Source organism: Prunus persica, chromosome G5 (genome assembly GCF_000346465.2).
Source record: "Prunus persica cultivar Lovell chromosome G5, Prunus_persica_NCBIv2, whole genome shotgun sequence".
NCBI classification, from domain to species: domain Eukaryota; kingdom Viridiplantae; phylum Streptophyta; class Magnoliopsida; order Rosales; family Rosaceae; genus Prunus; species Prunus persica.
The window spans coordinates 8261206-8288837 of record NC_034013.1 but is presented as its reverse complement, the minus strand read 5'-3'; the positions used below and the strand labels follow the sequence as shown (position 1 = coordinate 8288837).

Sequence of the window (27632 nt, the reverse complement as noted above, 5' to 3'; positions counted from 1 at the left end):
ATCCACCAACCATGCATTTACAACACTCCCCCTTGGATGTCCACCATACAATAACATTGTTTCCTCATTAAAAACCTTGCTTAGAAAACCCAGTGGGACAAAACCAAAGCGAAGGGAAAAAGAGTGAAACTTTCTTCTGAATCATTGATATGGTGTTGGATGAGCTTATATTGCCTCGTTAAAACCTTGCTAGGAAAAACTCAGTGGGACAAAAACCTAGTCGAAGGGAAAAAGAGTACAACGCGCATCTGCCTTGAATGTAGTAGAATTGCGATGCTCCCCCCTGATTGATATCTCCCCCTGATTGATATCTCCCCCTGATTAATATCTCTCCTTCTCTTATTTGAGCAATACAAGCAATATTGTCTTCATACATGATCATCTATCACACTATTCAACCTGCTTTTCACTTTTCAAATGATTGAAATCTTTAGGAGTATCAACAACTAATTTAGTAGTTAGAATATGTTACAACAATATCAAATTTGAATTCAAAATACTCAAACTCTTAGTGTTAATTCTTAATTAAGAATATTGTGGTACTTTATATCCTTCAAGAGGTTGCTTCATCCGATATATCTCAAATATTTCATGAGCTTTGAGGATTTCCATGTACCATATAGTCTTAATAAATATGCATTTAACACATACTATAAGTTTTGCATTAAAGTAACAACCGCACTTATAGAAATGTGGATGCATTTACGATTAAATTGGAGACTAAAACCACATGTCTCTCCCAGGAAACCTTATGTCATATTAGTGATCTTATTTCACTTCACAAACACCAATTCGTAACCTTCATACTGAACATTTGTAATTTGGTGTTTGAGTTATAGGTTCAATATCCAACTCTTCTTATTTAGTGATAAATGGAATTGCCTATTTCCATTTTTAGCCAATCACTTAACTTGTCGACATTCATGAAACGTGATTTAATATAATCATAGCCCTTGATGATTGTAGTAGCTACTAATAAACCAAATGTATCATCAATTTGTGATCCCACAATTCTTATGTGCATGCACATGCATAATTTATAATCATCTCATTGCTTTGGGGTACCAATGCCTCTTCAGGGGCTTATGTTGTCACTTATGGGACAAACACCTCTTTTACAATGAATTATTTAGAATATGTGGATCATAACCTCCTATAGAGCGTTATTTTTTTTATAGGGCTTGAATTTTTCAAATAATCTCCACTTCTAGGGAGTTAAGTTTTTAGAACCTATATTTCTGACATGCTTCAGGCATGCATTATATATATAGTCACCATGTTAATGGATTGTGATACGAGAATATCAATCCATGTTAGCATATGTACAACTTATATATGCATTATCTTGATGAGACAAAAGCGGATTGATTCAACACTATTTCACGACGTTCTTTAGGAATTGTCATTTCTCCCCCTAACGGCGGGAAAATTGTCTCAAAATGTAGGAAAATAAACTCACAGTCGTTATCAAATATGTGACCATTTTAGTAGGCACATTCAGTAAAACTGGTGAAGTGATCCATAATTAGATGTTGTATAGGCTCACAAATATCCCCTTGAATTATTTCAGGAAAGATGGCTCAAAGTCAATTTTTGACTGAGATGATCTTATGACAGCTTTTATTTGTGAGCGTTCTTTGTAATGATATTGTTGGACAAGACAATAATTTGAGTCTTTAAACGATGTCCTTACAAATTTATAAAAATCTTATGCATCATTGTGGGACATGGATTGCCAAGATAGTCATGTCACAACATAAAAGTTATTCGGTCAATGAACTTCTAGTTCATGACATCATAATCTTCAACTATAATAGTTGTGTAATATTGGGGCCTCAAGAACTTTTGGTTCATAACATCATAAACTTCCTACCCACAAAAGAAAGTAGGAAGTTTCTCCAATAGATGCCTCTGGCTATCAATATTGGGGCGGTAATACAAAACATTACCATTGTAAAACGAAATTAATTAATAACCTAACATAAATAAAATATAATAAAATATAATAAAATAAGTAAAGTGGTATAAACAAGGAATAAAATAAATCAATTAAAGATTATGAAATTCCAAGATAATTCAATATTAATGTGGATTCAATATGTAGATAAAACTACAAGTTTAAGAATTGGATTTCCAACCAATTCAGGTTCATATAGGCACAAATAAGTAATGAACTTCAAGTTCATATATAGTATTAAAATCCATGAAAAACTATGAACTTCAGGTTCATATCAATATATATTCGAAACTTCAGGTACGAATACGTAGATCTAAATAAATTGAATTAATAGTTGTGCTTTGAACTTCATACTCAAATCGATGTATATGCACTCGAAACTTCTGGTTCAAGTTCTTGACATATATAGGCCTCATAGAATTCTGATTTTGATTAATACAAAATCGAGGAGTTTTATGTCCTTATGTGCTCTTTAAATTCGCGGAACTTCACGCCCTCAATTATTTGGAATCAAAGAACTTCAGGTTCTGATTCAATCAAAAGGACTCTATATCCTAATCTAGTTATATGATGAGGATCACGGAACTTCGGGCCCCTGATCTTTTGTATAATTCAGACTCATCATAATAATTAAGATCATACTTAAAATTAAATAAACAAACAAATAAAAACAAAAACATGGCATTATATTCATGTGTAATAAGAATAAGAATTTTTTTCTTAAACAAGCATGATGAAGTCTGATGGTGAGTACAAAGAAACTCTATACCATGTGATGACTCTAGCTCATATAAGAAGAAAGAAAATTCAGAGAAAGAAAACATACCAAGAGCAATGTCGTGCTGATAACGTGTTATAAAACTAGAGGGAGAAAATGTAGAGAGAAGTGATATGCTAAAGATAAAGCTTCACCATGTTTATTCATTCCTTAATCTTTGGTAGAACCACCTATTTATAGGCTTACAAGATAGAAGATTGAATACCATCATTTACAATATACCTATAGGTTACAAGTACTAATTACAAATACTTAGTGCATAGGTTACATAAAATCCAACGGTGGAATATTAAGAGGTATGGTGGTCATCCACCAACTCATGCATTTACAACATATATAACGTTTTATTTGAAACATAAACCAACCCCATAGGTCATGGAATAGTACCAATAACCTAAGAAGCTATTTTTAAAAACAGATTATGAAATAAAACATCATCAACCCATTCATAATTCATTTTTATACAAAGGAAGGAGAAACATAACCAACATCGAAGAATAGAATTCACGACCTGAGATGATGTGGAATAGGATCAATATTGTTGACAAGTCAGGAAGTTGCACCCAGATTTCACCCAGGGGTATAATCTACATCAAAAATAGGGGAGTATCACATACGTTCATCTGCCCAACAGTTATGACCATGTTTAAAATTAAATAGCAAATAGGAACCATTTCATATATTGGATCCAAAACCATTCGCATGCTCAAGAAACTTTCTGCAAACGTTTTTCGGTGCACCTGTGTAAGCTTGTCTAATGACCGATTCTTATACAACATACATAGATTCCCACAAAACAAAAAAAATAAATAAAAATTAAAGTGTGAAAGAAAATGTGTGGGGCTCTACTGATATGACCCGAGCAATGTCCCTCTTTAGTGGGACGTGTCTAGTTGTTATTGTTTAGTGGGACCTGTGTTAACGTTAACTTCTTGTTCGCTGAACCCATCTTCTTCGCATCATCTTCCTACAGCTTCTTTTGCTTTGCAATTAAAAAAAAACTTGGATACATAAGGTCATCTTCAGTCATGGGCTATATTTGGGATATAGCCCTAAAATAATGCAAAACCCATCCTCAGCCATGGGCTAAACAAAATTTTGGCCTAATTTGGCCTTTTAGCCCTCCAACCGGGCCAAATGTAGCCCAGCTTTGGCCTAGGCTAAATTTGTAGTGGAGCCCATCCATGTGCTTTTCAACAGCCAACATTGATATATATATATATATATATATATTTAAAGCCTTTTGAATGTTTCAATTCGTAGTGTTTAAAAGTACACAAAATTATTGGCAATGATGTTGGAGGTCAGACCTACCCACTCCCTTTTTATTTTTTATTTTATTTTTAAATAAATAATAAATGTGGTCAGCTTTTCAAATCTTTTCAAGTGTTGTTTAAAAACAATTATAAAAAAGTCTTGTTCATGACCATTGGAGCTCAAACATTGAAACACATCTTTTTTTTTTGTCTTCACATTTTTAAATGTTTGGTACTGTTTAAAAAAATTATAAAAAATTCTGGGTCATGGCCGTTGAAGGTCAGACCCTTGAAACCCTTCAAAAAAAAATTTAATTGCCTTTGTTGGCTTTATTTTTTTTTTTTAACATACTAGTTTAATTAAATTAAACAATATATGGTTGTGGAATGTATGAGTGTTGTACCATAGTTTTTCTCAAAATAATAAAATATGGACCCTAAAATCTAGGCATGCATGGCTAGAGATAGAAAAATTTTGCCCTGCACTATTCTTTAAAAAATTAATATTTTGGGAGGCTAAATTTTTAGCCTTGTACTGCATTTAGCCTACGGCTGGAGATGACCTAAGTAGGGGAAACTTTCAAAAAACTTGGCAATGGGGGAGTAATCCAACTCTTTATAAACTTAGACTAAATTCCTTAAATTTTTTAATGTGGGACAAACACTCTCAACACGTCCACGCACGTGTGGCGATAAGCCTAACACGTAGACAACACATATTGGGTGACGTAGAAGCACTTGTGGCCGTTAGGCCCAACACATGAAGCCTTGCTTTGATACCATGAAGGGGGTTCCACCTCAAAATTAATTGGCAATGAGAGGAGTAGCCCAACTCCTTATAAACTCATACTAAGTCCCTTAAATTTTTCAATGTAGGACAAACACTCTCAACACTTATGCGGTAGTAGAATTCTTACCAATGAAGCTTGATGGAACAAATGGTTATCTATCGATGCGAGCTGTCATATTTGTAAGTGGCCTTCAGAATCTATTTCTCATCTTCTTATGCACTACCCCAATGCCAAGCTTTGTTTGGAATTCCATGGGTCTTACTTTGCATATTCGCCAATCCTTTAATTATAATGTGTGGGACTGGATTTTCTTTAATGTGAGGGATAGCAAGAGCTGTTATAATGAATTGAATTGGAATGTTATTTTTCGTTTTGCTTTATGGCACATAGGGAAAAACCGCTGCAAAAAGGTCTTTGAGGATATTCCTTCTCACATTACTCTCTCTAGTCCTTTTGTTTGTAAAGCTACTAATGATTGGATTTGTGCCAATTTGAGGTGTCACTGTAAGGATGCCAAGGTTGAGGTCTTCCCTGCATGGGATTTTGCCTTCTGTTGGGTGGTGGAAACTGAATGCTAATGGTTGCAGGAAAGGTGAGGAAGGGATTATTGGTACTGGGTGCTTAATTCGAAATGTTAATGGGGACTGGATTGGTGGTTTCTCTGCTAATATTGGGATTGGTTTTGTTTTAAAAGCGGAAATGTGAATGCGCCTTGTTGTGATCCTCTTCACACTTTATTCAGCCTTATCTCTAGCTGCAAAGCTATTATGAATGGTGGAGTGTGTCAAAAAAATTCAACAGATTTTTAGAGGAAGTAATTCTGTTGCTAATACGCTTGCTCCTATCGGAGTCGCCAAGCCTTTGGGTATTCATTTTTGGGATGATGCCCCTGATGTTGTGAACCATTTGTTTGTTAATGATTTGTGTAGGGTTTCTTTACTCAGGCTTATTGTTCCTTAGTGTTTTTGTTGGGCGTTTGCCCTCCAGTTTACCAAAAAAATAAAATAAATAATCTAATATATAAAAATAAATAATATAATAATAATTTGTATATTTGTATTGCCTACTCTCTTAGGCCACCTCCAGTGCAAGGGTCTGGCCCCAAAAAAAGGCAGCACCAGGTCCCAAACCCCCTTTCAGCGCTCAAGGTCCAGCCCGGGCAATGGGTGGAGCAAGAATCGAATGGGCTGTAGTCCAAAGGCTGTTGATGTCAGAGTGATGTCAATGCTGACCCACAACTATTAGAAACCAACGGCTCCAAGCCACGTGGCTTCTCTTGTAGCCTCCGATCCAAAATGTTATCCAATCCAACAGTTGTCCAATTTTTAGCTTAAAAAATGAAAAAAAATATCATAAATTGTGTAAATTTTTTCTATAAATACCTACCAATATTATTCAATTTCTACACCAAATCTTCATACAAATTAATCTCCTTCCAATATTTTTCACTTTCCACACCACAATTTCTACTATAAAATTTCATTTGTGGAAAAATACAAAAGGCCTTTTCCATTGAAGCCGGATGGTCGTGGACAAGCTTTCTAAGTGGTCAAAATCTTGGGGTCGAGGTTAAAATTTTTTTTTTTGCCATTTTATTCAATTTAATGTCTTTTTTTATTAAATATTTCTTGCATTTTCAATTTTATTTTTTAAATAGATTATTCAAGGAAAATCATTACACATGGCTCCTCAACTGAACAATGCTCACAATCGGTTCTAGTGGTGCTTTCCATGTAGGAAATAATGGCACTATTACTTCCTCCAAAGAAAAATACTCCCCCACGTCGTGATCCGGTGGAATTGCCTCTGCCAATGATTGAGTCGTTCTTGTACTCGATTGTATCGAATTATGAGGACCCGGAGTATTTCAATTGTATGATGAATGAGTAAATATTTCAATTGTATGATGAGTGAGATATGAATTTTATAATAAATATGGACATGTGGCAACTAAAAATTTTATCCGAAAATTTTATTTGAAATTTGAAATGTGAATTTTATAATAAATAGTGAAACGTGGCAACCGAAAATTTTATTCGAAAATCTTATTAAAATTAATGGTTTAAGTATTAAAAAAATTAAATAAATAAAAGTAAATAGTAATTGCCCTTTGGAGTGGAAACAAAAAAAGCAAGGCTGCCATTATTCACATGAATAGTGACAAATCTTACCTTGTCCTTGCCCTTTGGAGTAGAGGTACTCTTAAAGCGGAGATAAACTCTCATGCAACAAGGATATCACTTTTTCTATCCAAGGCCAATAACTCAATGACACACTTTTTTACGTGTCATTGTGTTATTGGTCTAGAATAGTAAAACAATTACAAGTAAGTTTTTTAGATTGGAGTGACCAACTTTTTTCATGAGGCAAATAGGTAAGCAACATGCTACCTAAGTTGTTATAATATAATTTTGTCTATTTCATTTGCACACTCCCTTGAATACGCTCTTTCATGAGTGTCTCAAATTCCAAATATTTTAAACTTCACCATTACTCCTCCTATCCCAGTTTTCACAGAGAAAATGCATATTTTTAACTTTATGTCATTTGTTACAATAACTGATGTTAAGAAAATGTTCAACAAAGAAGATGAAGTGTCGATCGAAGAATACAGTATCGACACGAAAAGAATAAATAAGGCAGCAGCAACAGAAGGAAAAGTATGAGTCCTTTCCATTTCAGGTTAACTCTCCCAAACCAAAGTGTCATCCAATCCAAATACCAAAATAAAATGATATGACAAAAGGACAGAGGAACCTCCAACTTCCCGGAACGCGTCAATGGCGGCAGCAGCAGCAGCTTCACAGTGCATCTTCTGCCAGATCGCCAGCAAATCCACCTCTACCACTCTCCTCCACACTGTCTGCTCTCTCTCTCTCTCTCTCTCTCTCTCTCTCTCTCTCTCGTTTTTACTTGGTTTGGTTGCTGAGGAAGGTCAGCTGCCAAATGGGTTCATCCCATTTCCTTTTTCTCAGTAACCAAACAGTGATTTTGGTACTTTTGTTGATCCTAAGGCTGTAATTGGTCACTGGGTTTTCCTGCAGGATGACAAGGTCGTTGCTTTTCAAGACATCCGCCCGGCTGCTGTAAGGTACTGGATGAATTTCCCCAATTTCCATTCATCAATATTTAGCCATTTTGATTGAAGTGAGAAAGAGAGAGAGAGTCAGATGACAATTTTGTGTAGGCATTACTTGGTTATTCCTGTGGATCACATTCCAACTGTTAAGGATCTTCAAAGGAAACCTGAAGACTACTCTTTGGGTAATCTAAATGTTGACAACTTTAGATTAAATCATACATGATTGAACAAATTTGGGAATTTTCTTGCCTTTGGTCATCAATAAATTTCGTAATCTTATATTCCATTGTTTTATTGGTATTCAGTAAATCACATGTTAGAAGTGGGGAAAATGCTAGTTCAACGAGATGCACCTCAATGCCATCAGTACAGGTATTGCCTTGTTCTTGAAAATCTCTTTTTCTTAGCATTATTTTCTGGTTTGTGATTATGTGCTCAGATAGATTGATCTTGACTTGAGAAGCTATTATCCTAAGTTGCTTATACTAAAAATATATAGGCTTTCATGGAGGTACCCTTCATGTAAATTTGTGTTAAAATTTGTTTCAAGCCATTATGCTGTCCGCATTAGTTACACACCTTCCAGAAAACTGCATTTATATGCATTTTAATTATTCTTTTATTAGGTTATCGTCCAGGAGCCTCTTTCTCTTATGAAAAAAAAAAAGAGCAATGAAATTTTGGAAAAACGAAACTGAAGAATGAATACATTGTAAGAGAGAAAACAAAAAACTGAATAATCCTCGTTTTTTTACAGCATAACTTAACTGAAGTTTCTTTAGAACACTGTTCTCGTTCTTTCATCAAACACTATATGCTTAAAAACTTGTTATTGCACGACCAAAGGATTCGAACAAAAAGAAAAATTTCTGCAATCATGTCTAGGAGATTGCTTAACGCTGAAATGGGCTGGTGAAGAATGCGAATCTTCATAAATTCTGTAATCTGGCGTATACCCTGACCAATTGGTTCCTTTGCATCTTCTTTGGAAGAGGATCTTTCTGTAATTGAGTTTGTAAGAAGACTTGTGAATCCTTGAGTGATTACACACAATAAGTGAATAATCAAACTGGAATTAGACCAGGCATGCATGCATCATTAATCAGACAAAACGATTGAGTAAAAATGATAGTTGATTTTTCTCATTTTGATCAAAGGTTCTCCAAACGATTTCGGTTATGAAAGAGTTTTGAGTGTGATTTTAGACTGTCCTTTTGATAGATTTGGCTTTCATCAACCTCCATTCAACTCTGTTAACCATCTTCACCTCCATTGTTTCGCACTGCCATACACACCCAGGTAAAGCTATTTCGGGCCTTCACAGCTTGCTCTATGTCTGAGGTTTCTCTGAGATCCTACTTGTTCACTACACTGACATACCTGATTATACTTGAACAGATGGAAGTGTATGAAATATATAGCCATGGGACCATTTGGATTTCTTGAGGCTGAAAAGTTGCTGGGTAAGATAAAGCCTCTGCCACAAGTTATTTCTAAAGTTTGAAAATTGCGTGATAAGTAGCAGTTAAACATGATTGAATTGGTTTTCCCTAATAAGTGGGTTGTAACACCAAAAAGAGAGAGTATATATACTATGTTTAAGCCTTGTAATGAATCATGTATCTTGGTTGTGCTTACTTTTATAATCTGCATTGCTTCAAATCGGACTGAGTTTAACCGTATTCGCTTATGAATCAATCAAACGAGGCATAATTACATATGTGAGTTAGGCCAGCGCAGTGTGATTGGAGTCAAATTGTAAATTCACTCCCTGTGTTTGGACAGGAAAGATAAAACTTAGAATTTTGATAAAAGTGAAAATTTTAAAATTAACATACGCCATTGCCCTGTTTTGAATGAATAAAAGGAATTTAGAAATTCTGTAGAAATTAGGCAAAGCAGGTGGTCTTGATGAACTACATAGAATTGTCCAGTGCTCTTAGTTGGGAGCGCGATTAGACAGAGTTAGTTGATATGAAAATATACACTTTCACGTGAAGACAGAGTTAGTAAAGCTACTCAAATGGCCCTCCCCAGCAACCAAAAGAAAGAAAAATAGCTGACCTCTGAGCTCTACTCCGGTGGGGGCGTAGCGCAATGGTTAGAAGGACGAGCTAGGGACAATTGTAAACTCAGAGGTCAGATGTTCAAATCGTACTGTTGTTGTGTGAGTTCCTGATTTACCAGCACACACACTAAGGGGCCGAGGTTTACCTGACATGGATGAGTCTAATGTGGCCGTGCCTTGAAGGGGGTTCCTCGATATCAGAAACGAAAAAGAAAAAGCAAGTAAAAAATAAAGAATAAAAGCTAGACAACTAGACAAGATTCATATGCTACACACGTAATGCATGTAATACGATTATAATATGATTATTAAAGCTTAATTTGAATTTCAAAGATTGATTGCAAGCCTGTTGGGAAGTGTTTCGGTACTTTTGCTCATAAGCATTTTTTTAAGAAGCGCTTTTATTTAAAGCACGTTAAAAAATTTATTAAAAAACTAAGTGTTATTTGAAGAAAAGAAAAAAACTCTTTTTAGTACTTTTAATTTTCTACTGAACTTTGTTAAACACGTATTTAGTTTTTAAAAAGCATTTTTAATCATTTCAATATGACAAAGAGTAATGCTATTTGGACACACAATATTGACCATCTTATGTGGCAACTGATGTGTCATGTCATGTCAATTAATGAATGTCGTCATGTCAATTAAAAAAACAAATTAAAAAACCCTAGCATTCCTAGTGAGTGGCCTCATGGCAATATTCATTAATTGACATGGCATGACACATCAATTGCCACATAAGGTGGTCAGCTAAGGCAGTCAATGTTGTGTGTCTAAATAGCATTACTCTATGAGAAAACAACTAGCAAATCTATATCTCCAAGAACAATTACGAATTTCTTTAGTATTTAATTCCTAACTAGAATTGGAACAATGGATAATAATAAGGGAGATTCACTATTATACCCAATATAAGAGCCTAAATTATAAATAAATAAACCTTATATGAAATGGACTTTAGAAACACATCCAAAACCCATTTACAATATAACAAAAAGGTTTTTAACTTCTTTTAAATTATAAAATTGTCATTGATTTCTTAAAACAAACACAACCCCAAAACCTCATAAAGAAGCCTAAAACACTCAATAGGGCATCAAAGTAATTTAATAATCAAAATTAAATTCAATAGGTTCAAAATTTTTTGAGTTTTTTTTTTGTATGTTTATAAAAATTAAATTGTGTAGAGTTTATTTATAGTTTTAGTGCTAAGAATAGATATATGACAATAAAATCATCGGACGAAGCCTTTAATGGTTGCTATGTAGCAAGATGAGCAGAGCTTTGGTGGTCCTTTCTATATCGTAAGGAACATAATTCTTGACATGGACTCATTGCTTGGGTAAATAAAAGACATTGTTCCTTTTTCTTTTAAATTAACAAACAAATCGAAATTACAACAGTCAAATCAGTTGTTTACATTGTAGATGTGGTTTGCCAGTTGGCCAAGATAAGTGGGTTCACTCACTTGCATCTGAGTTTGGTCCCTCTTTCACTATATTGGAATAATTTATAATTTAATTAGAATTATTTTATCTATTTGTATTATAATTGTTTTTTTTTTTCGACTTCAAATTTTCTACATAATGGCTACAAAAAAAACTAGGGTATATAAATCTTTTTTAAGGGGGATCTCTTTTTAAGAGAGTCAAAAGGGATCATATTGTCATTTTAGATTCACATTTAAGAATTATTCATGTAGTCAACGAGGTTTAGTCCAGTAAAAAAGGGTCTTGACTTACAGACTAGTGATCTTAGAGCACTTCCACCGTACAGCCCTTGTCAGGGCAGGAGGGGGCCCAAGCCTAGTTTCATGGTTCCAGCGGGCTTAAGCTACCTGGGCAACTCGTGGGCTCCACAAGCCTGGGCAGGCCCGAAGGCAAGAATAACTTGGGCTTAGTCATATTCTTCACCCTACACCAAAACTCTTTACAAATTTCTGTCTTCATATCTCATGTGAATAGTGATTGTCATGGCAATGAGTGGAAACACCACAAGCCTTTTGCAAGGGTTGGCACTATTCACGTGAATCCATTATTCATGTGAATAGTAACAGCCTTTATCTTGCCATTGTCCTTTGCCATGGCAAATGGGTGGAAGTACTCTTATATTTGAACCTCATAGCGCCTCGGTAGTGTATGAGAAACACCCTGTAATTTAGACTATCATTTGTATTTTTTTATTTATTTAAAAATAATCAGTAAAATTGAAAATTGTATGAGTATTGGATTATCAAATGTTTTATGAGTCACTTTGTTGGTCTATTTATTTGGTCATAGTTAGATGACTAACTGATTTTCATACTTGTTCATTTTGTAAGGATGATCGTTACATGGATAAATATCAAATGGAGGGTCCCGATCTTTGAATCCCAAAACCTTTTAACAAACGGGATCCATCTTGATAAGTTTTCTTCCTCACTATTTATAAATTCATGATTATCAACTGTTTGACTGAAATTCAATGATTCAAATCCCAATAAGCATTTTTAGTTTTTCAAATTTAACCAACTATTAGAGTCTAAAGAGAGAAATTCTCATGCAATGGGAACAACACTTTTTGTTATTTCCGATCAATAACATAATGACATGTTAGATAAATTTTTCACATGTCATTATATTATTGACCGGAATAGCAAAATAGTAATATATCCATTACAAGTAAGTTTTTTTGGCTTCTAAGGGGCAAAAAACTCAACCCTTTCTTTAGAATGGAACTTCTCATTGAATGACAAAGATCACGAGTAACAAGTTATCCTGTAATGAAGTTTTTAAATAAGGTAGGGACTCACAACTCGGTTGGTAAGAGCTATTATTATTCTTCACTCCCTCTTCAAATTTTTAGGTATCATTTAAACAAAAAGAAGAAAAGTCTTTACATAACATTAACATAGGTCATGTTAACAAGTTATTTAAGTATCTAACAGCGCCCCTAAAAAAAAATCATCTTAATTTTAGAAAAAGACGATAGATTGCATTTGTAATTTAAGTCTAAGGCCGTTAGCCTGATAGACTAATATAAATAAATACGAATAACTACATACAGTTAATACAATGTTATTTAAGTATGACTTTCTGTAGCTTGACCACAACTTAGCATTGAATAATTTTAGGGGTTTAAAAGCAAAAGAGTTTTAGCATTGAATAATTAATAAAGATGTTAAAGCAAAGGAGGATGGATGGGAAAGAAAAAGCCAGTATTTCTCAAGCATTGTTTGCCTTTTGGTCAAAGCAAATGCAGAATCATTAGACTGCACAAAAATAAGGGCAGCCGAGAGTCCAAGACAAATGCTTCCAAACACTGTTCTCTGTTTTATGTCTCTATAATTTTCTTATTTTTTATTGAATGGAAAAACAGAGGATAGTTAGCTGAGCAAGTCACATTTGTCAGCTATCTAGCACAGTGGCGGAGTTTGACGTTTTGGGGGGCCACAAGCTTAAAATTATGGGTTTTTCTTTTTTTCTGTAATTTCTGCATATACTCTCTGTATAGTAAAGGAGATGAGAAGATGGAAGGGGCCAAGGCCACTTCAGCCCTGTAAATAGCTCCACTCCTGATCTAGCATATCATGATACACATAATAAACCACATTTCTAATAAAAATTGAACTCGCTTATACCTGTGAGTTTCACTTCTGTATAAGTACTTGTAACAATATTTGATGTAAAAAGCACTTTCAACATGTTTTTATAGAAACACTACCAAACAAACCTTTTTGACCAAAAAAACAACTCTCCCAAACAAACCGGCAATCTACAATCGTATCTTTATATGGTACATCTAGCTTTACTCTACTTTGAGTTGATTTTATGAACCAAGAAATCACACGTGTAAAAAAAAAAAACCCCCCAACAAGACCATATAACAACAAAGGCCCCGTTTAGTTCGTAGGAAAGAAGGCTTGGGAATGGAAAATCAGTTGCTTTTCCATATTTGGTAAGTTTATGCATGTGAAATGGTTGCCTGACATATAGGAAAGTATGGGGAAAGTGAAGCCCTTCTCCATCCTTGGGTTGTTTTCCCTCGTCATGAGAAAATTTGAGAAAATTTGCCAATATTAAATGCACATTTATCATGATCATTTTGTTCTCATTAACAATTTAGAATTACAATATATCATTAAATGTATTTTTTTATTTAATTTAATATGGTTAAATTAAACTTTGTTTTCCATTCCTACTCAAAATAAACATGGAAAAGAAAATAAAGTTATATCTCCCGGTTACTTTCCTAGCATTACCAAACACGAGAAAAAAATCTTTCATCTTTTAAAAAATAACATAAAAAATAATTTTCCCTCAATTCCATTACGTAAATCAACCGAGACTTAAGTGCCCTATTGGTTGGCATAATAAAATGCCCTTGTTATTGACACCAATCTTTTATGAAATTGAAAATCTTTTACGAATTTAAATAGCATATTAAATTTCCATACGAGGATTTAATAAATCCTAGTGTCTGACTGATTCTTCGATAAGAATAGTAGCATGGCAGATGGCTGGCACCTCCTATTACCCGGATACATCGTTCATTTCAAGGCAGATATTTTATTATGTTCAGAAACTGAAGGGATTGGGATCTTCTCCAGTCACAATCAAACATATCCCATCAGGAAAAAAAAAAAAAAAAAAAGTCATTAGGTTTCAAGGTCATTTTGGTCAAGCAAAAGTTTCCAGTTTGTTGGTTCACCTTCACCCGCACAAATCATTTGATCCAATGCTTCAAGCTAAAACAAACCAATTGTGTCTATTGAGAGAGAGAGAGAGAGAGAGAGAGAGAGAGAGAGAGAACAAATGGGACAAAGAAAACAATCATGGAAAGAACATAAACTTTTTATATATAGTTTATTTTGTTTTTTCAAAATGAGATGGGACAATTTACAAGAATAACTGGAAAACTGGACCTGAAGCAGGAGAAACAGAAGCAGAAGCAGAAGCAGCAGAGCACATTGACAATAAAACCCAGAACATGTTTTGATCCACAAGCAAAAGATACTTTCTTCTTTTACAACTGCAACTACAATGCTATTCATGCATCTAACAATGGAGGTTGTACCTAATTTAATTACTAACCAGTTAATATTGAGCTAAAACAAACACCACTTGACTTTACAACTAAAACCCATTACTTGAATTTATGAATACGATTATCGCTTACTCGAAAAGAAAAAAAACCGATTAGTTGAATTTTGCTAATGTTGCTAATATAATACAATAAGAAAAACAATTCAACTTTCTGTATTTTAGTCACTGTATTCTAGTCAACAACAAATACATAACAAGTTGTTACTGCAGTTGGAACTTGACCAAACAGTTGTTGAAACTTCAAAGTACAGAAACAAATGAATAATGGTCAAGAAAATGAACAATTCCCAATAGCTGAAAAGAACAATATTTGGTGTTTGATCTTTGAATGAAAAACTGAAAAAAGAGTTTCAGTTTTCACCCATTTGATCTCATTGCTCAAAACAATCAAATTCTGTTTTTTTTACCTTGGATCCAGGTTTTGGTGGAAAAGTCTGTTACTTTTTTACAGTTTCAATTCAAGCATCAGATAGCACGCTAAAATCATCTTCTTCCTGAGGAGCTGGCAGGTTGAGATCTATGAAACTCTCTCGAACTTCAGTTTTTCCAGCAGCCATTGATCTCGAAGAGCCCGAAAGGTGAGATCTTTTGTGGCCACCAAGAGCTTGGCCAGAACCAAAAATTTTGCAACAAAACGGGCACTCAAATAACTTCTCACCACCTGCATTGTTGATTGCTTCGTCTTCGTTGCGAAAGCAAATTTTTTTATGTCCGCACATTGCTTGATAAGATCGAAATAGCTTGCTGCATTTCTCGCACCGATTCTTGCCTCGAACTTTCTTCAATTTGATCCCCTCCAATTTCTCCACTGCTTGCTTACCATGCTCTTGATCTTGGTCTGATTGATCTGCTTGCTGCTGATCATTTGTTCTTCTCATCCATACATCTCTTGAGAGCATCATAAGACACATAGCAACGTCTTCTTCAGGAGAAGTATCAGAGACCGAGCTCAGCGGTTCAGGCTCGGCCATTGACTCAGCCAAACTGGGTTGTGTTGAATTTGTCAACATGGGTTTTTTCTGCAACTCCAATTTCTGGCTCTGCTGCTGCTGCTGCTGCCTCTGATTCTCTGTAACAACAACAAATGATCTCCGATTCCGCTTGGATCGTCTCCGAGTTGGGTTTTTTGACTCGGTCTCGCTCTCTCTGTCTTGAATGACAGAGCCAGCATCAACTGCAAAAGAGAACTCAGGATCTGCAAGCCTGAAACTCCTCTTTGGGTTCTCTCTCAACCCATACACCAAACCCTTCTCTTCTTCTTCTTCTTCCTGTAGTTTCTGTTCTTGTTCTGGTTCTGGTTCCTCACCTGAAGATGAAGATGAAGACGAGGCTGACTCAGTGAGTTGCTGGGTCTTTGGGGGAAGAGGAAGAGTGGCCAAGTGAGCCTTCATGTGTCCACCCAATGCTCTGCCATTAGCAAAAGTCCTAGCGCAGAGCTTGCATTTGTGCCTCTCCATTGGCACAGTGCACAGCAGCAGAGCAGAGAGCAACCCAAAGATCAAAGCTTTAAGGCACTATTTCTTGCTTTCTCTCTCTAAAGCATTGGCCTTTGGAGACTACTAGTATGGAGAGAGAGAGAGAGAGAGAGAGAGAGAGAGATTGGGAACTTAAAAGGAGTAGGTGACAAGCATTCCTTCACCAAAAGACACACACAACCCAAAAAATAAAAAAATAAAAAAATAAAAAAATAAAAATTTCAATTTAACATATACAACATATGAAGAAGAAAAAAAGAGTTGTAAAATGTTCAAATAATTAATAATAATCTAATTAGTTTTTTCTTTAGTGTGCCAATTTTTTTTTATAAAGTGAGATCATGAATGGGAAAAGAGGGACAAGTAACATGCAATCCTTGCCCATTTCAGTAATAAACTTTTCTTTTTTACCACCTTTTGGATTAGGCAATTAAACTCCTTCCATGCCATGTTTTTTAAGGCATGTATGTGTATATATATAAATATTTAGTGTCAGTGTGGCACTCATTGCCAATGCCATTATGGATTTGTTGGTTTCAAGACCAAATTGATTATGTAACATGGTTTAGTTTTAAATGTATGAGGGGCCATTTTTGGTCATTTAATCTCATATTTCACCAAGTTTTTTTTTTTTCAAGAATTTTCTCACTTGCCCATACTTTTGTTCCTCTTTTGCTTACTTTTTTTCTTCCCATCTGTTCATGATTCTTCCTTTTCTTTTTTCCTTTATTCTTTGAAAATATATATATATATATATTTGGCTTCTTGTTCATTTGCTTAAATGTTGATCAATGCACAAATCTTGCAAAAATAAAAGGTGCCCTTTCTTGGCATGCTCTCTCTCTCTCTCTCTCTCTCAACTGTTGATTTTTGTGGTCGATTTTACTTTTCTTCCCACATATTTTACCAATTAGGGCCGGCTGTGTTACATGAATAAAGTAATAAAGGTGAGATTTGAGAACCATAAGCATGAGGGATTCCAAAATTAATGGCTCCCCTTATTAGAGTCAGAAAGACAGTTGGGGTTTGTTGTTGTTGTAACAATAGGCTCCCCCTAAATGATAGGATACGATCATGTGCTATAAAGTTAAAAACAAGATTTTTCACCTTTTTATTTATTTATTTATTTATTTTACAAGAGATATTAAAAGATAAATTTGAACTCAGAACTTCGAATAGAAGGATAACGATTTTGAACCACTTCAGTTATAAGCTCTTTATTAAATAATATTGTTTTATTGAATAAATTTTGGTATTTATTGCATTTTGATATTCATACCAAAAATGGTAGAGCTATTTATGCTGTAATATTTGAAATTTAAGCCACCACTACCAACCATCTGAGAAATGAGAATCAGTGATAACATCCAAAACATTTACTGTGGTAATTAATATTTGAGAATCTGTTACTTTTTCATGGGAAATCAGCACCAACTGTTACAATGCAATAAGATGCTTTTAGCATGCCAGTTCCGGCCGGTGCTTTTCTATGGACAGTTACATCCAGGCGCCTGCTATTTTGTGCTTTTTCTTTTAACATTTCTAATATTTGTTTGATAATTTGAAGACAGCAAATTAGCGATTTTTACCCTTCTAATCCAAATATCTTAATTGAGGCGGCCATTATTGAAAATTTTTATTTCAAACTCGTATATAATGCTACAAATATTTTTTTAACAATATATAAAGCTACATGTAGATTGTGACACTACGGTCATTCCGGACCAACATATAACTCAGCTACTAATCATCATGATGAGACTAACCATGACTGACCTCCAAATAATCAGCTAGACTTTCCCATAGTACTCGAGAATTCCACATCAGAAAAAACTAAAGCATTGCTGATTAATTTTTTTGTGTTGGGATGTTCTAATTCTATGAAGACCAGCCATGCTTAACCAACCAAAATGCCCTATGCCTGGCAACTCCAAAAAGATGGGGATGCTAACAATGCCAGCTCCAATCACTTGGGTGCTTATTTCTATTTTTCTAATACTCGAATAAAAGATCTATGAACTGTAATACATTTTTATTTAGAGAAAAAAAAAAAGTGATTATTAACTGGATAATCCTTTGATGGTGATCTTTCACATGCTTCTTCCCCCTTTTTTTTTTTGGCCGTTTATTCCCAATATTGTTTTTTCTATCTGTCCTCATATGTCGTTGAAATCGTAATTCAGTGACAAGTATTTTTATAACACGAGGGTTTGTTTGATAACCATTTTAATTTTAGTTTTTAGTTTTTATACTAGAGTAGAGAGAAAAATAAGAGTGAGAATGGGAGGAAGGAGTAACAAAAGTAAAAATAAAAACATGAAAGTGAAAACTATTATAAATAGATTTCAGTTTCTAGATTTTGTTTTCACTTTTGTTACTCCTCCCTGGCATCCTACCCTCTCATCTTCCCGCTAAATCTCATCTTAACTCTCATTCTTCCTCTTGTTGCTCTATACTTCAATAAAACAAATAAAAACTAAAAACTAAAAACTAAAATTAAAATGATTATCAAACAGACCTTAAGTTGTTAATACAAAAATAACTTACTTACAACACTATCCATGAAAAAGGGCAAAAAAAAAAAAAAAAAAAAAAAAAAAAAAAAAAAAAAAGAACAGGAACAACATTACTTTGCTTTTTGTTGTTGCAAAGTGGATCAATTTATGGCACCGAACATGATGTGACTGCGGTTGGTTGATGAAGCAGTTCTAGATTTGTATCTGTTAATAAATAGCAAAATTATGACACTTCTCACAGCTTGTCTTAACCTTTAATCCAACCTTTTTCTATTGAGTTACTTTTTGTTTGCATAATGTACAACAATCAAACTATAGTATACAGTGGAGAAGTGTAAACTCATAATCCCAATCCAACATCAACCATTTTTCTTCGAGTAATATCAAGACACGTAAAAATCGAACACAAAATTTTGAATGCGTAGCTAAATATTGTTAATGATTTTATTTACAAGTTTTCGATAAAGGGTTAATATTGAATATTTTTTACAAGTTCTTTAAAAAAGGAGTATTACGCTTTTTCAATCGGCCATTAACCCTTTAATTGTAGCCTATCCCAACAAGCTTCCATATGTGTAATTATTTTTCCACTTTTGTAGTTACCCTACTACATGAAAATTATATTTTTCTAGCTCTAACCATGTAAATTGCATCTTCCAAATCCAGCAAATTCGCATCTAGTTGTTCTTGATTTGTCACACTTTTGTAGTTTTAGTTAACAAAATATCAGCTCACGCCTTTAAAATTCCAAGTTCCGCCATTAACAGTGACATTTACTATTATACATTACACGACAATAAGTGAGTGTACACTATATATTTGGCTTTTGACCTATGCCTCGAGGCATGCGTGTTGCTATATTCAGACAAGCTGAACCACACAGAATTGTCAACATTTGCACCGTCCCCCTATATATTTTTTGAAGGATTCAGTTTCCTCTACATAAAAAGGTAGAGTTCAAGTGTACCACCCAGCAAAATTGTACACAGCTTACTTGGATTGTATGATTGCGTCCCGGGATGTTCTCCACTCCACCACTGACCATTCTCCATTACCTATTAATTTTTTCAAAGAAAAAATTGAGGGAGGTTTTCTTCAAAATAAGAGGCCTCAAGCACTTGGTTATGAGTTTGGTGTGTATAATGGGATTTAAGAGTACGGTACATGTAGCTCCAATTGTAGAATACTTGTTACTCCTACAATATGAATTCTACTCTCGTCATCTAAAAAGTATTAAAAATTTGGTCAAATACATGATGCCCCTTGAACTTTGGGGTGTTATTATTTGATCCTTTTCTTTTTATTAATAGGAAAAGATTTGAACGTTGAGAAGATAAATAAAACTGGACGAAGAGTTAATTAATTTTGATCCTTAAAAAAAGGTTGCTAGCAGTGGCTATAATCATTGACCATGAATCTCACGTTTTCACCTTGGAATATAAAATTAGAGAGTTTACTGTTAATTCTTGTGGGTAGGGAAATCAAAATGTGTGTTTTTCCTTTTGCTTTTCTCTCTTTACGGCTCACCTTCTTCTGTAATCCTTGAGAGGTTAAAAGGCATAAATTACATTATTCATATGCTCTGGAAGAACGGAAGTTTTTTTTTTTTTTTTTGGTAATATAAGCGATAGTCTAAATTACAAGGAAAATGAGGTTTCTTACACACACACTATCACAATGTTATTGGAGTTAGAACCTGAGACCGCTGACCTGCAAATCAATACTATTTTCCACTCAACTATACTGCATTGGCAGAAGAACAAAAGTTAAGAACAAGAATAAAGCACACCTTGTGGATTCATTAGGTCAGGTATATGTAGATTTGCTTTGGATTTGGTCCAAGTTGGGCAGTCCATAATGCATCATATGTTTCAGACTATAAACTTATAAGTGATTATTTGCTTGAATTTGTCTAAAAATTTAAAACTATTTCTGGAAAAGAAAAAAAAATGTTGTTTCAAAATTTTAAAACCACGATCATGATTCATGTTACTGCCCTCAGCCAACTCTAGCATTAAACTAAACAAAGATACAATTTGGGTTTGGCATCATTTGCCTTTGTCCAAATTGATGTCTTTGTTGGTATGAAGCCCATCTTCCAAAGTCCATTAAGTACCATGGGGGCCTTTAAAGTTTGGGCCACTAAAAGAAAATATATTCAAAGTCAAATCAAAGAAAAAGATGACCACGTTATGGCTTTTGAAAGTGTAATTGACTTGTAACTCAAGTGATTAAGAGCAGTTATTCCAACACTTTTGCGTTCGAATTCCCCCTCTTCTAATATCGCTTGTATAAAAAAAACCAAAGAAACCTAAGAGAACTCATAAGGCATATAGAAACGGAATACTTCTGCATGATATATAATGCTTTATTTAATTACCATTTCTGTGTTGATTTTAACATCATTTTCAGGTTGAAAGTTTAGTTTGTAGGGTTGATCTTTATATTTGATAGCAACTTCCCAACTTCATTTTTAAAGGATTTGTCACCAACCTCCATTTTGCTTCGTTTTACTGTGGCTGTGCGATGGGTGTGATTCCCAAATGTTAGGTGACGTGGGATGTCACATGCATCACGCCTCTGCATATATACTTTTTCTTTTAGTACGGTTTGTTAAATACCTCCAAACTTTTAATCTGTACTCTACTTTTATGAGAAATTCTTGAATTCGACGGATAGATCATGTCATTGTCAATCACACACATAAGCAAAGGGGTTTTTACAATAGGGTGGGTGGGACTAGTCTGGTATCGTGTGAGACTCAAATACATACATCTTTGTTCATGCATGCGGCACAAAAAATGACATGATCCACCCGCTGGATATAATGATTTCTCCGACTTGATATTACAATTCAAATTTCGACTAGTAATCCAACCATATAGAGGCTTAGTTTAATATGGTCCTTTGGAAACAAGTAACAATTTTAAACTTCTACCATTTCAATATGGTCTTTCACAAATACAATTTGAACTAGTAAGGGTGTGTGTGATTGTCGTCCGAAAAAGAAGTTTTCTCATGTCACTCCTAGTTGCGTATATAAACTCAAAGAGCTACAATTAATGGTAAATCACACGATTTTGAATGCAAGAATAACTATTTGTATCTACTCTTTACAATAAAAACGTGTTTAAGCCGTGTGGTATTAGAACATCTTCAAAATATATATATATTACTGCAACAAAATATGTGAAATGGGTTTTATAGCTAGTCCCAATTGTTAGGTCATGTTTGCAGGACTTTTTAAGTGGCAAATTTCTAAAGCCATCCAAATGGTTACTGGATCTACGTTCCTTTAATGGATAGACCTAGTTGGCCAACCAAAAATATCCACACACAAATAAAGTATACTTTGCTTCATAAAGCAGTTCTGTGAAAATCAGCGTCAATCTTTGAACAGACGTAATTATCATGACCTACCATACAATCAACGTTTAAAATCCAAAGCTAGAGTTGTAGTTGGATTCTGCTTTTTGCTAAAGTATCTTCTTTCTGGTCAGCTGCTTTCAAAAGCACCAAGTTTAAAGTAGCACACAAACTCCCCAAGCTTAATCATGGTATAGCATTTGCAAATCTGTCTTAACAATAATTTTATGTATTACATCATGGTAAACCATAATTAACAAAGCAAGTAATTGTAACAAGTGACACGTTTTGAGTGAAATGGTAACGTCGCACGATAGTATACGTGACGAGTAGGGGCGCATTTTGCAAAGTTCTTTAGAAGATAAAGCACATGAGAAATAAAAATTGTAGTTAAATCAGTTGTAACTAGTTTGTACAAATACAGTATACAACATATTTAGTCCCATCCCAAGCCAGCCTAGAGACTTGGTGTTATATATATAATGTTTCTACATCTAAAACCCCAAAGTACCTTCTTCTTTTTTTTGTTAAGTATAATTAGACTCAGTGACCCAAAAATGGCTTTGCAATATGATCTCAAGTGTTAGTAACTTTCCTCTCCTAAAAGAATGCCAGCCAAAACAATAAAAACTAAAAATCTTTAGCACAGAACTTCTATTTGGCTGTGCTTGTAGTTTAGAGATTTTCTATAGCCTCAAAATGAAACCCTAATGGAAATCTCAGAAGCCCAAATCCATAATCTTCTCAAGCACCATCTCTATAAAGTAAAATATCCCAAGTCATATACAGAGCAATACAGGTTGGTTGGTTGCAGCCCCCAAATCACCTTTCTGCAAAAAACAGTTAAAAATGTAGGAACTCTTTACTGATAAATGTTGAGCATTTGAGCAGAGTAAAAACTGTTTTCCTTTCTGATTTTCAGTCATTATGCAAAGCTTGCTTCATCATATTGTTCATAGAGCAGATAGCGATCGGCATTTCCACATTAACACTAGTACTATGCAAATCTTGTTCCTATCAATGAAGCCAAAATGTATATACAAACCAGGTGATGTAAAACATAGGTACATCAACTTAATAGAGGCTTCTCTGCATCAAACTCACTTTCAAGGTCAACAACATCTAAGTAAACTTCCTTGCCCTTGGCCCATAGGAAGAAGTAGAGGCCAGTAAACATGAGGCACATGCCAGCAAAGCTGCATCATTGAGACCAAAAAGCAAGAAATTAAAACAAAAATAGTTTCAAAATTCAAACACTTTCTCACATACTAATTAATCTCACAAGGGAAAGTGTTTGATCATTGATGTACCTTCCAACACTGATGCTCTGTCCCAATGTCACAAGTGAGAGAACAACTGAGCAGACTGTTCCAATGGGGCTAAACATGGAAACCAAAACAGGCCCTCTTTTCTTCATTGCCCATCCATTGAAGCTAACACATACTCCACTCACTGTACCTGCCTGTGCATTAATTAAAAAGGTCAGTTTTTAACAATTTTAGACTCTAATTTACAAGCACCCTGTTAAAAACAAGGGTCATATGTGCCAAGTCCCCGGGACTGGCCCAGGTGACGACGGGTGGAGAAAAGGATTAGGATTAGAATTAATTGCTTGTTTCAGACGCATTCGAATGCACCAAAAAAATAGAAACACAGAGAGGCATATTTACCAGTAGAGAAAAGCCAACCAAGTCTTTTGCACTCACAAGTGGCCAACCAGTTTCTATCTTGCGATCTTGAACAAATTGTATTGCTGCAGTTATAAACACCCCTATCAAAGATGTTATGGCGCACAAGGACATAGGTGCAGGAAAATCACGCAATGTTGTAGCCTGTCAAACATCACAAAAAAAACACTGATATAACACAAAGAAAACATATAAAGCCAAGATCAATGCTTAAATTGCCGGGCAGTCTAGCAAGGGAACGTTTTCCTACGACACGAAATTAAGAATTTCATTCATCCTTGTTACTATAATCACCTGTAAGACAATATTGCTGGACAAGACAAACACAGCAGAGAGGAGATACAAGCAACCAATAATTTTCTGCTTATCAAAGACAACGTCAGGAGCATGAGCTTGAAATTGGGCCTCTCTTTCTGCAGGAGTGGTAGTGCTTTGCATTATGCTCATTGTGATAGCGCCTAGCACACATAGCAATGTGCCTAGAATCTTCACTTTGCTGTAGAGGCAACTAATTTTCACTCTCTCCAATCTGCATAACCGTTATAAGTTGCGTTACATCTAACAAGATGAAGACTAAATAGTTATTGGCATTAAGTTATGTCATGTTAACTAATCTAATCTTTTTTTACTTCTTTCGCTTTGTCTTGTTCTTACTTTTGCATTTACTTGGAGAAAAAAAAAAGAGAGAAGAAAAAAGGATGTTAGATTAAGTACCTAACAGTACATGCGATGATGAAAATAAAACCAGGAGCAAGGTTTGGCATGGCTGTTGCCATTGCTGGTGAAGTTAGCTTGATGCCCTTTAGGAATAAGGTCTGGAATACAGTTACCCTGCAAAACAGAAAAACAAGAAAAGCACATTTACTATCAATTTCTCTTTAACGATTTATAATGTACTTCAACCAAATTAAAAGTTCAATCTAGTACTCCTTTATTGGTCAGAAAATTAAGAACCTATTTTGATTTTGTAGAAATATTTGTTAAGATTAGCTTCTTCACAAGAAAGTCTTTTGTATTGCATCAAACATGAATGTACCCCTATAACAATAACACATCGAATTGTAATTTGGAAAAAGTTTGGACATTGATTTGAAAACTAGATTTACTTGTAACCACCCAAATAATATAAGTATAACCGACACGCGCTGTTTAGAAGCATAAAGTGATTTTCTCAAAGATAAAGATATTACGTCAATAAGCTACGAGATTAGTTGTGGAATTTAAACTGGGGCATTTTAAACCTTCAAAGAAGAACAAAAAAAGTTATCATTGTGTGGATCATATACACCACATGACATGCCAAATCCATCCATAGTCGTATACAATACAAAATATCTTAGATTTAGGGTTCAAGATTTGAATTACACCACCAATATTTTATTAAAACAAACTAGGAAAAAGGGCAAGCAGAATTCATTAAAAAAAAAGTGAGGGCATCCAGAATAGAACAAAATCTGGGCAAGGAAACTCCAATAGACAAATCAAACCGAGCAACACGACATGCAAAGTTTCCCTAATTTATGCAAACAATTTCTATTTAAACCAAGTACTCATGGGATTTTCAATTTCTCAACCCAAAAAAAAAAAAAAAAAAAAGGTCAAAGTATTAACAAGGTTTCCTGGAAAATTCAATAGAAATGTAAATTAAATTAGAAACAAACATATTTAAAACTTCCATACCCTCCAAAGGCGATCAAAACCAACTGAATCATCAACTTCAAGCTGACTTTCGAGGGCCATGTATGCCTGCAACACAATTACATGTCAAACCTCAAAATCCACTCAAAGCCAAAAATTTAAAGAAACAGAAAACCCAGAAACTATCAATAAAAAGACTGAATATCATCCATTGAGAGAGAGAGAGAGAGAGAGAGAGAGAGAGAGAGAGAGAGAGCACATTTCTACCTTTCAAAAAAAGCAGCAATAGGAGAGAGGATGATGAAAGTGGCCAAGGTAGAGAAAATAACAATGGTGAGAGGGTCAAGCCCCAAAGACATAAAATAACTCAGCAACACAGAATTCCCAGCATACACAAATTGCACCCCTACCAATCCCCCTATTATTGCAACATCTTCAATCACCTCCCTCTTCATCCTAAGCATTTCCACCGACATAATTTCCTTGTGCCCTCTCTCACCAAACCAAACATAACCCAGAACCCAATTAGGCCTGAGATTTGTCTCCCCTAAGTATATAGAATATTATATATATCGTTCGTCAAAGTGACAATATATATATTAATGCTTCATCTTCTCTCCTGGTTTCTCATCTTTTCGGTTTGGTTTTTTGCCGTCCTTTCTGTTATGGTTTTGTCTTTAATTTGTTCAGTTTTCGCATCAACATTATTCAGCTAACGTTCATGGGGGTTGAGATTCTGTAATCTCTATTCTCTATCAGCCAGTCTTCTCCTGGCCTTTCGGGTGAAAGGGAATCTCTCTTTGTCCTTTTATTAGAAAAAGGTAACAAGTTAAGTGCTTCTGTTTTTCAAATTACCCCCCATAAATTCTCTCTTCGTTTTCTTCTCCTATTTTAATAAACTTAAGAATTAATTATTGTTTCACCCCTCGTATTCTTCACGAATTCTTAATTTTCTCTGACTTTTTGTTGTTTTATATTATCCAACTTCATCAAGTCCGTCGCCACACTAACAAAATTTAGTGTGTGTGAGAAATCTCATTCTCTTGTAGTTCAGATTATCAATTTTATTTAAAAAAATTATTTAATCTATCAAAATATTTGTTAATTCTTCTGATGTGGCAAGAGTAGACCCCAATATTGCCCTAAAAATTGTTAGAAATGTTAAATAAAAAGGGGACCTCCATGTGAGACAATAATACTAAAAATGTTTGTTGATTTTTAGTATACGAGATTTACATTAAGTGAAAAATTACAGTTCACTCATGTCACCTTAGAAGATTTAACAAATGTCATGACAAACTTAACATAATTGGGGTAACTTAAGACACAAAAGAAAAACATAAAAAGGAGTAAGTGAGATAGGAAGAAAATTAAGGGAAAAACTGTGATTTTGAAGAGTAGAGGGAAAAACAATAATTAAAACCTAAATTTAATTATGTGCCTAGATTTTTGCTTGCGTGTGTTCTCTTACCATATCGGATCTCATTTGCTAAATTCTCTCTCTCAACAATGAAGGACATGTTGGTGGACAAGCGCTTTCCACGTTGCACCTACCGACTAAAAATACCACTTAGACAATAATATTTCAGTTTAGCTTTTGCAGAAGTGCAAAAATCAAACTTAAGAAAAAAGTTTAGCCATCTCATTTGTTGATGGCTGTCGACCTCTTTGTCCTGGCTGCCTTTTCTTTGCCTTATTATAAATGAGATTAAGACTAGTGATTTAACAATGATTTTTTTAGTCTCATTTGCTAAAATATTAAAACTATGAGAGAATATTTGTTTGTGGGAATTTTCTGTGTATTCTTCTCCTTGTAGGAGGTCATATTTATAATACAACGAAACCTAAATAGGCAAGTAAATAATAAATTCCTAAATCTATTTGCAGTAGGAAATCAGAAATTAAAGTAAATCAATTACAATTATAATAGGAA

General features: G+C 34.5%; 3 protein-coding genes across 4 annotated transcripts; 1 reads left to right on the top strand and 2 right to left on the bottom strand.

The window, feature by feature from the left end:
- On the top strand, positions 7400-9581 carry LOC18778076 (bifunctional adenosine 5'-phosphosulfate phosphorylase/adenylylsulfatase HINT4). Of its 2 annotated transcripts, XM_007209674.2 has the most exons (6): positions 7407-7643; positions 7827-7873; positions 7970-8046; positions 8170-8236; positions 9086-9163; positions 9263-9581. In XM_007209674.2, exons 1-6 carry the CDS (start codon positions 7563-7565, stop codon positions 9366-9368), a joined length of 456 nt encoding a protein of 151 aa, XP_007209736.1. In that variant the 5' UTR covers positions 7407-7562; the 3' UTR covers positions 9369-9581. The 2 variants fall into 2 exon arrangements, with proteins under 2 accessions (XP_020418996.1, XP_007209736.1); XM_020563407.1 differs by lacking the exon at positions 9086-9163 and having other exon boundaries at positions 7400-7643.
- LOC18777972 (zinc finger protein ZAT1) lies at positions 15147-16686 on the bottom strand. The gene has a single exon (XM_007211209.2). It carries the CDS (start codon positions 16471-16473, stop codon positions 15475-15477), a length of 999 nt encoding a protein of 332 aa, XP_007211271.2. The 5' UTR covers positions 16474-16686; the 3' UTR covers positions 15147-15474.
- Positions 23011-26475, bottom strand: LOC18777360 (WAT1-related protein At5g47470). The gene is made up of 7 exons (XM_007209236.2): positions 25967-26475; positions 25742-25807; positions 24776-24892; positions 24356-24590; positions 24044-24205; positions 23684-23835; positions 23011-23569 (listed from the first exon to the last, which is right to left on the bottom strand). The coding sequence occupies exons 1-7, from the start codon at positions 26173-26175 to the stop codon at positions 23443-23445; spliced, it is 1068 nt and encodes a 355-aa protein (XP_007209298.1). The 5' UTR covers positions 26176-26475; the 3' UTR covers positions 23011-23442.

Bases quoted from the DNA above. Each gene is read 5' to 3' on its own strand.
- LOC18778076 (XM_007209674.2), top strand. From the start codon at position 7,563: ATGGCGGCAGCAGCAGCAGCTTCACAGTGCATCTTCTGCCAGATCGCC. The intron at 7,644-7,826 runs GTCTGCTCTCTC...GTTTTCCTGCAG, and splicing joins CTACCACTCTCCTCCACACT to GATGACAAGGTCGTTGCTTT. The intron at 8,047-8,169 runs GTAATCTAAATG...ATTGGTATTCAG, and splicing joins ACCTGAAGACTACTCTTTGG to TAAATCACATGTTAGAAGTG.
- LOC18777360 (XM_007209236.2), bottom strand. From the start codon at position 26,175: ATGTCGGTGGAAATGCTTAGGATGAAGAGGGAGGTGATTGAAGATGTT. The intron at 25,808-25,966 runs GTAGAAATGTGC...ATTGTGTTGCAG, and splicing joins ATTGCTGCTTTTTTTGAAAG to GCATACATGGCCCTCGAAAG. The intron at 24,591-24,775 runs GTACTTAATCTA...ACGGTTATGCAG, and splicing joins ATCATCGCATGTACTGTTAG to ATTGGAGAGAGTGAAAATTA.
- LOC18777972 (XM_007211209.2), bottom strand. From the start codon at position 16,473: ATGGAGAGGCACAAATGCAAGCTCTGCGCTAGGACTTTTGCTAATGGC.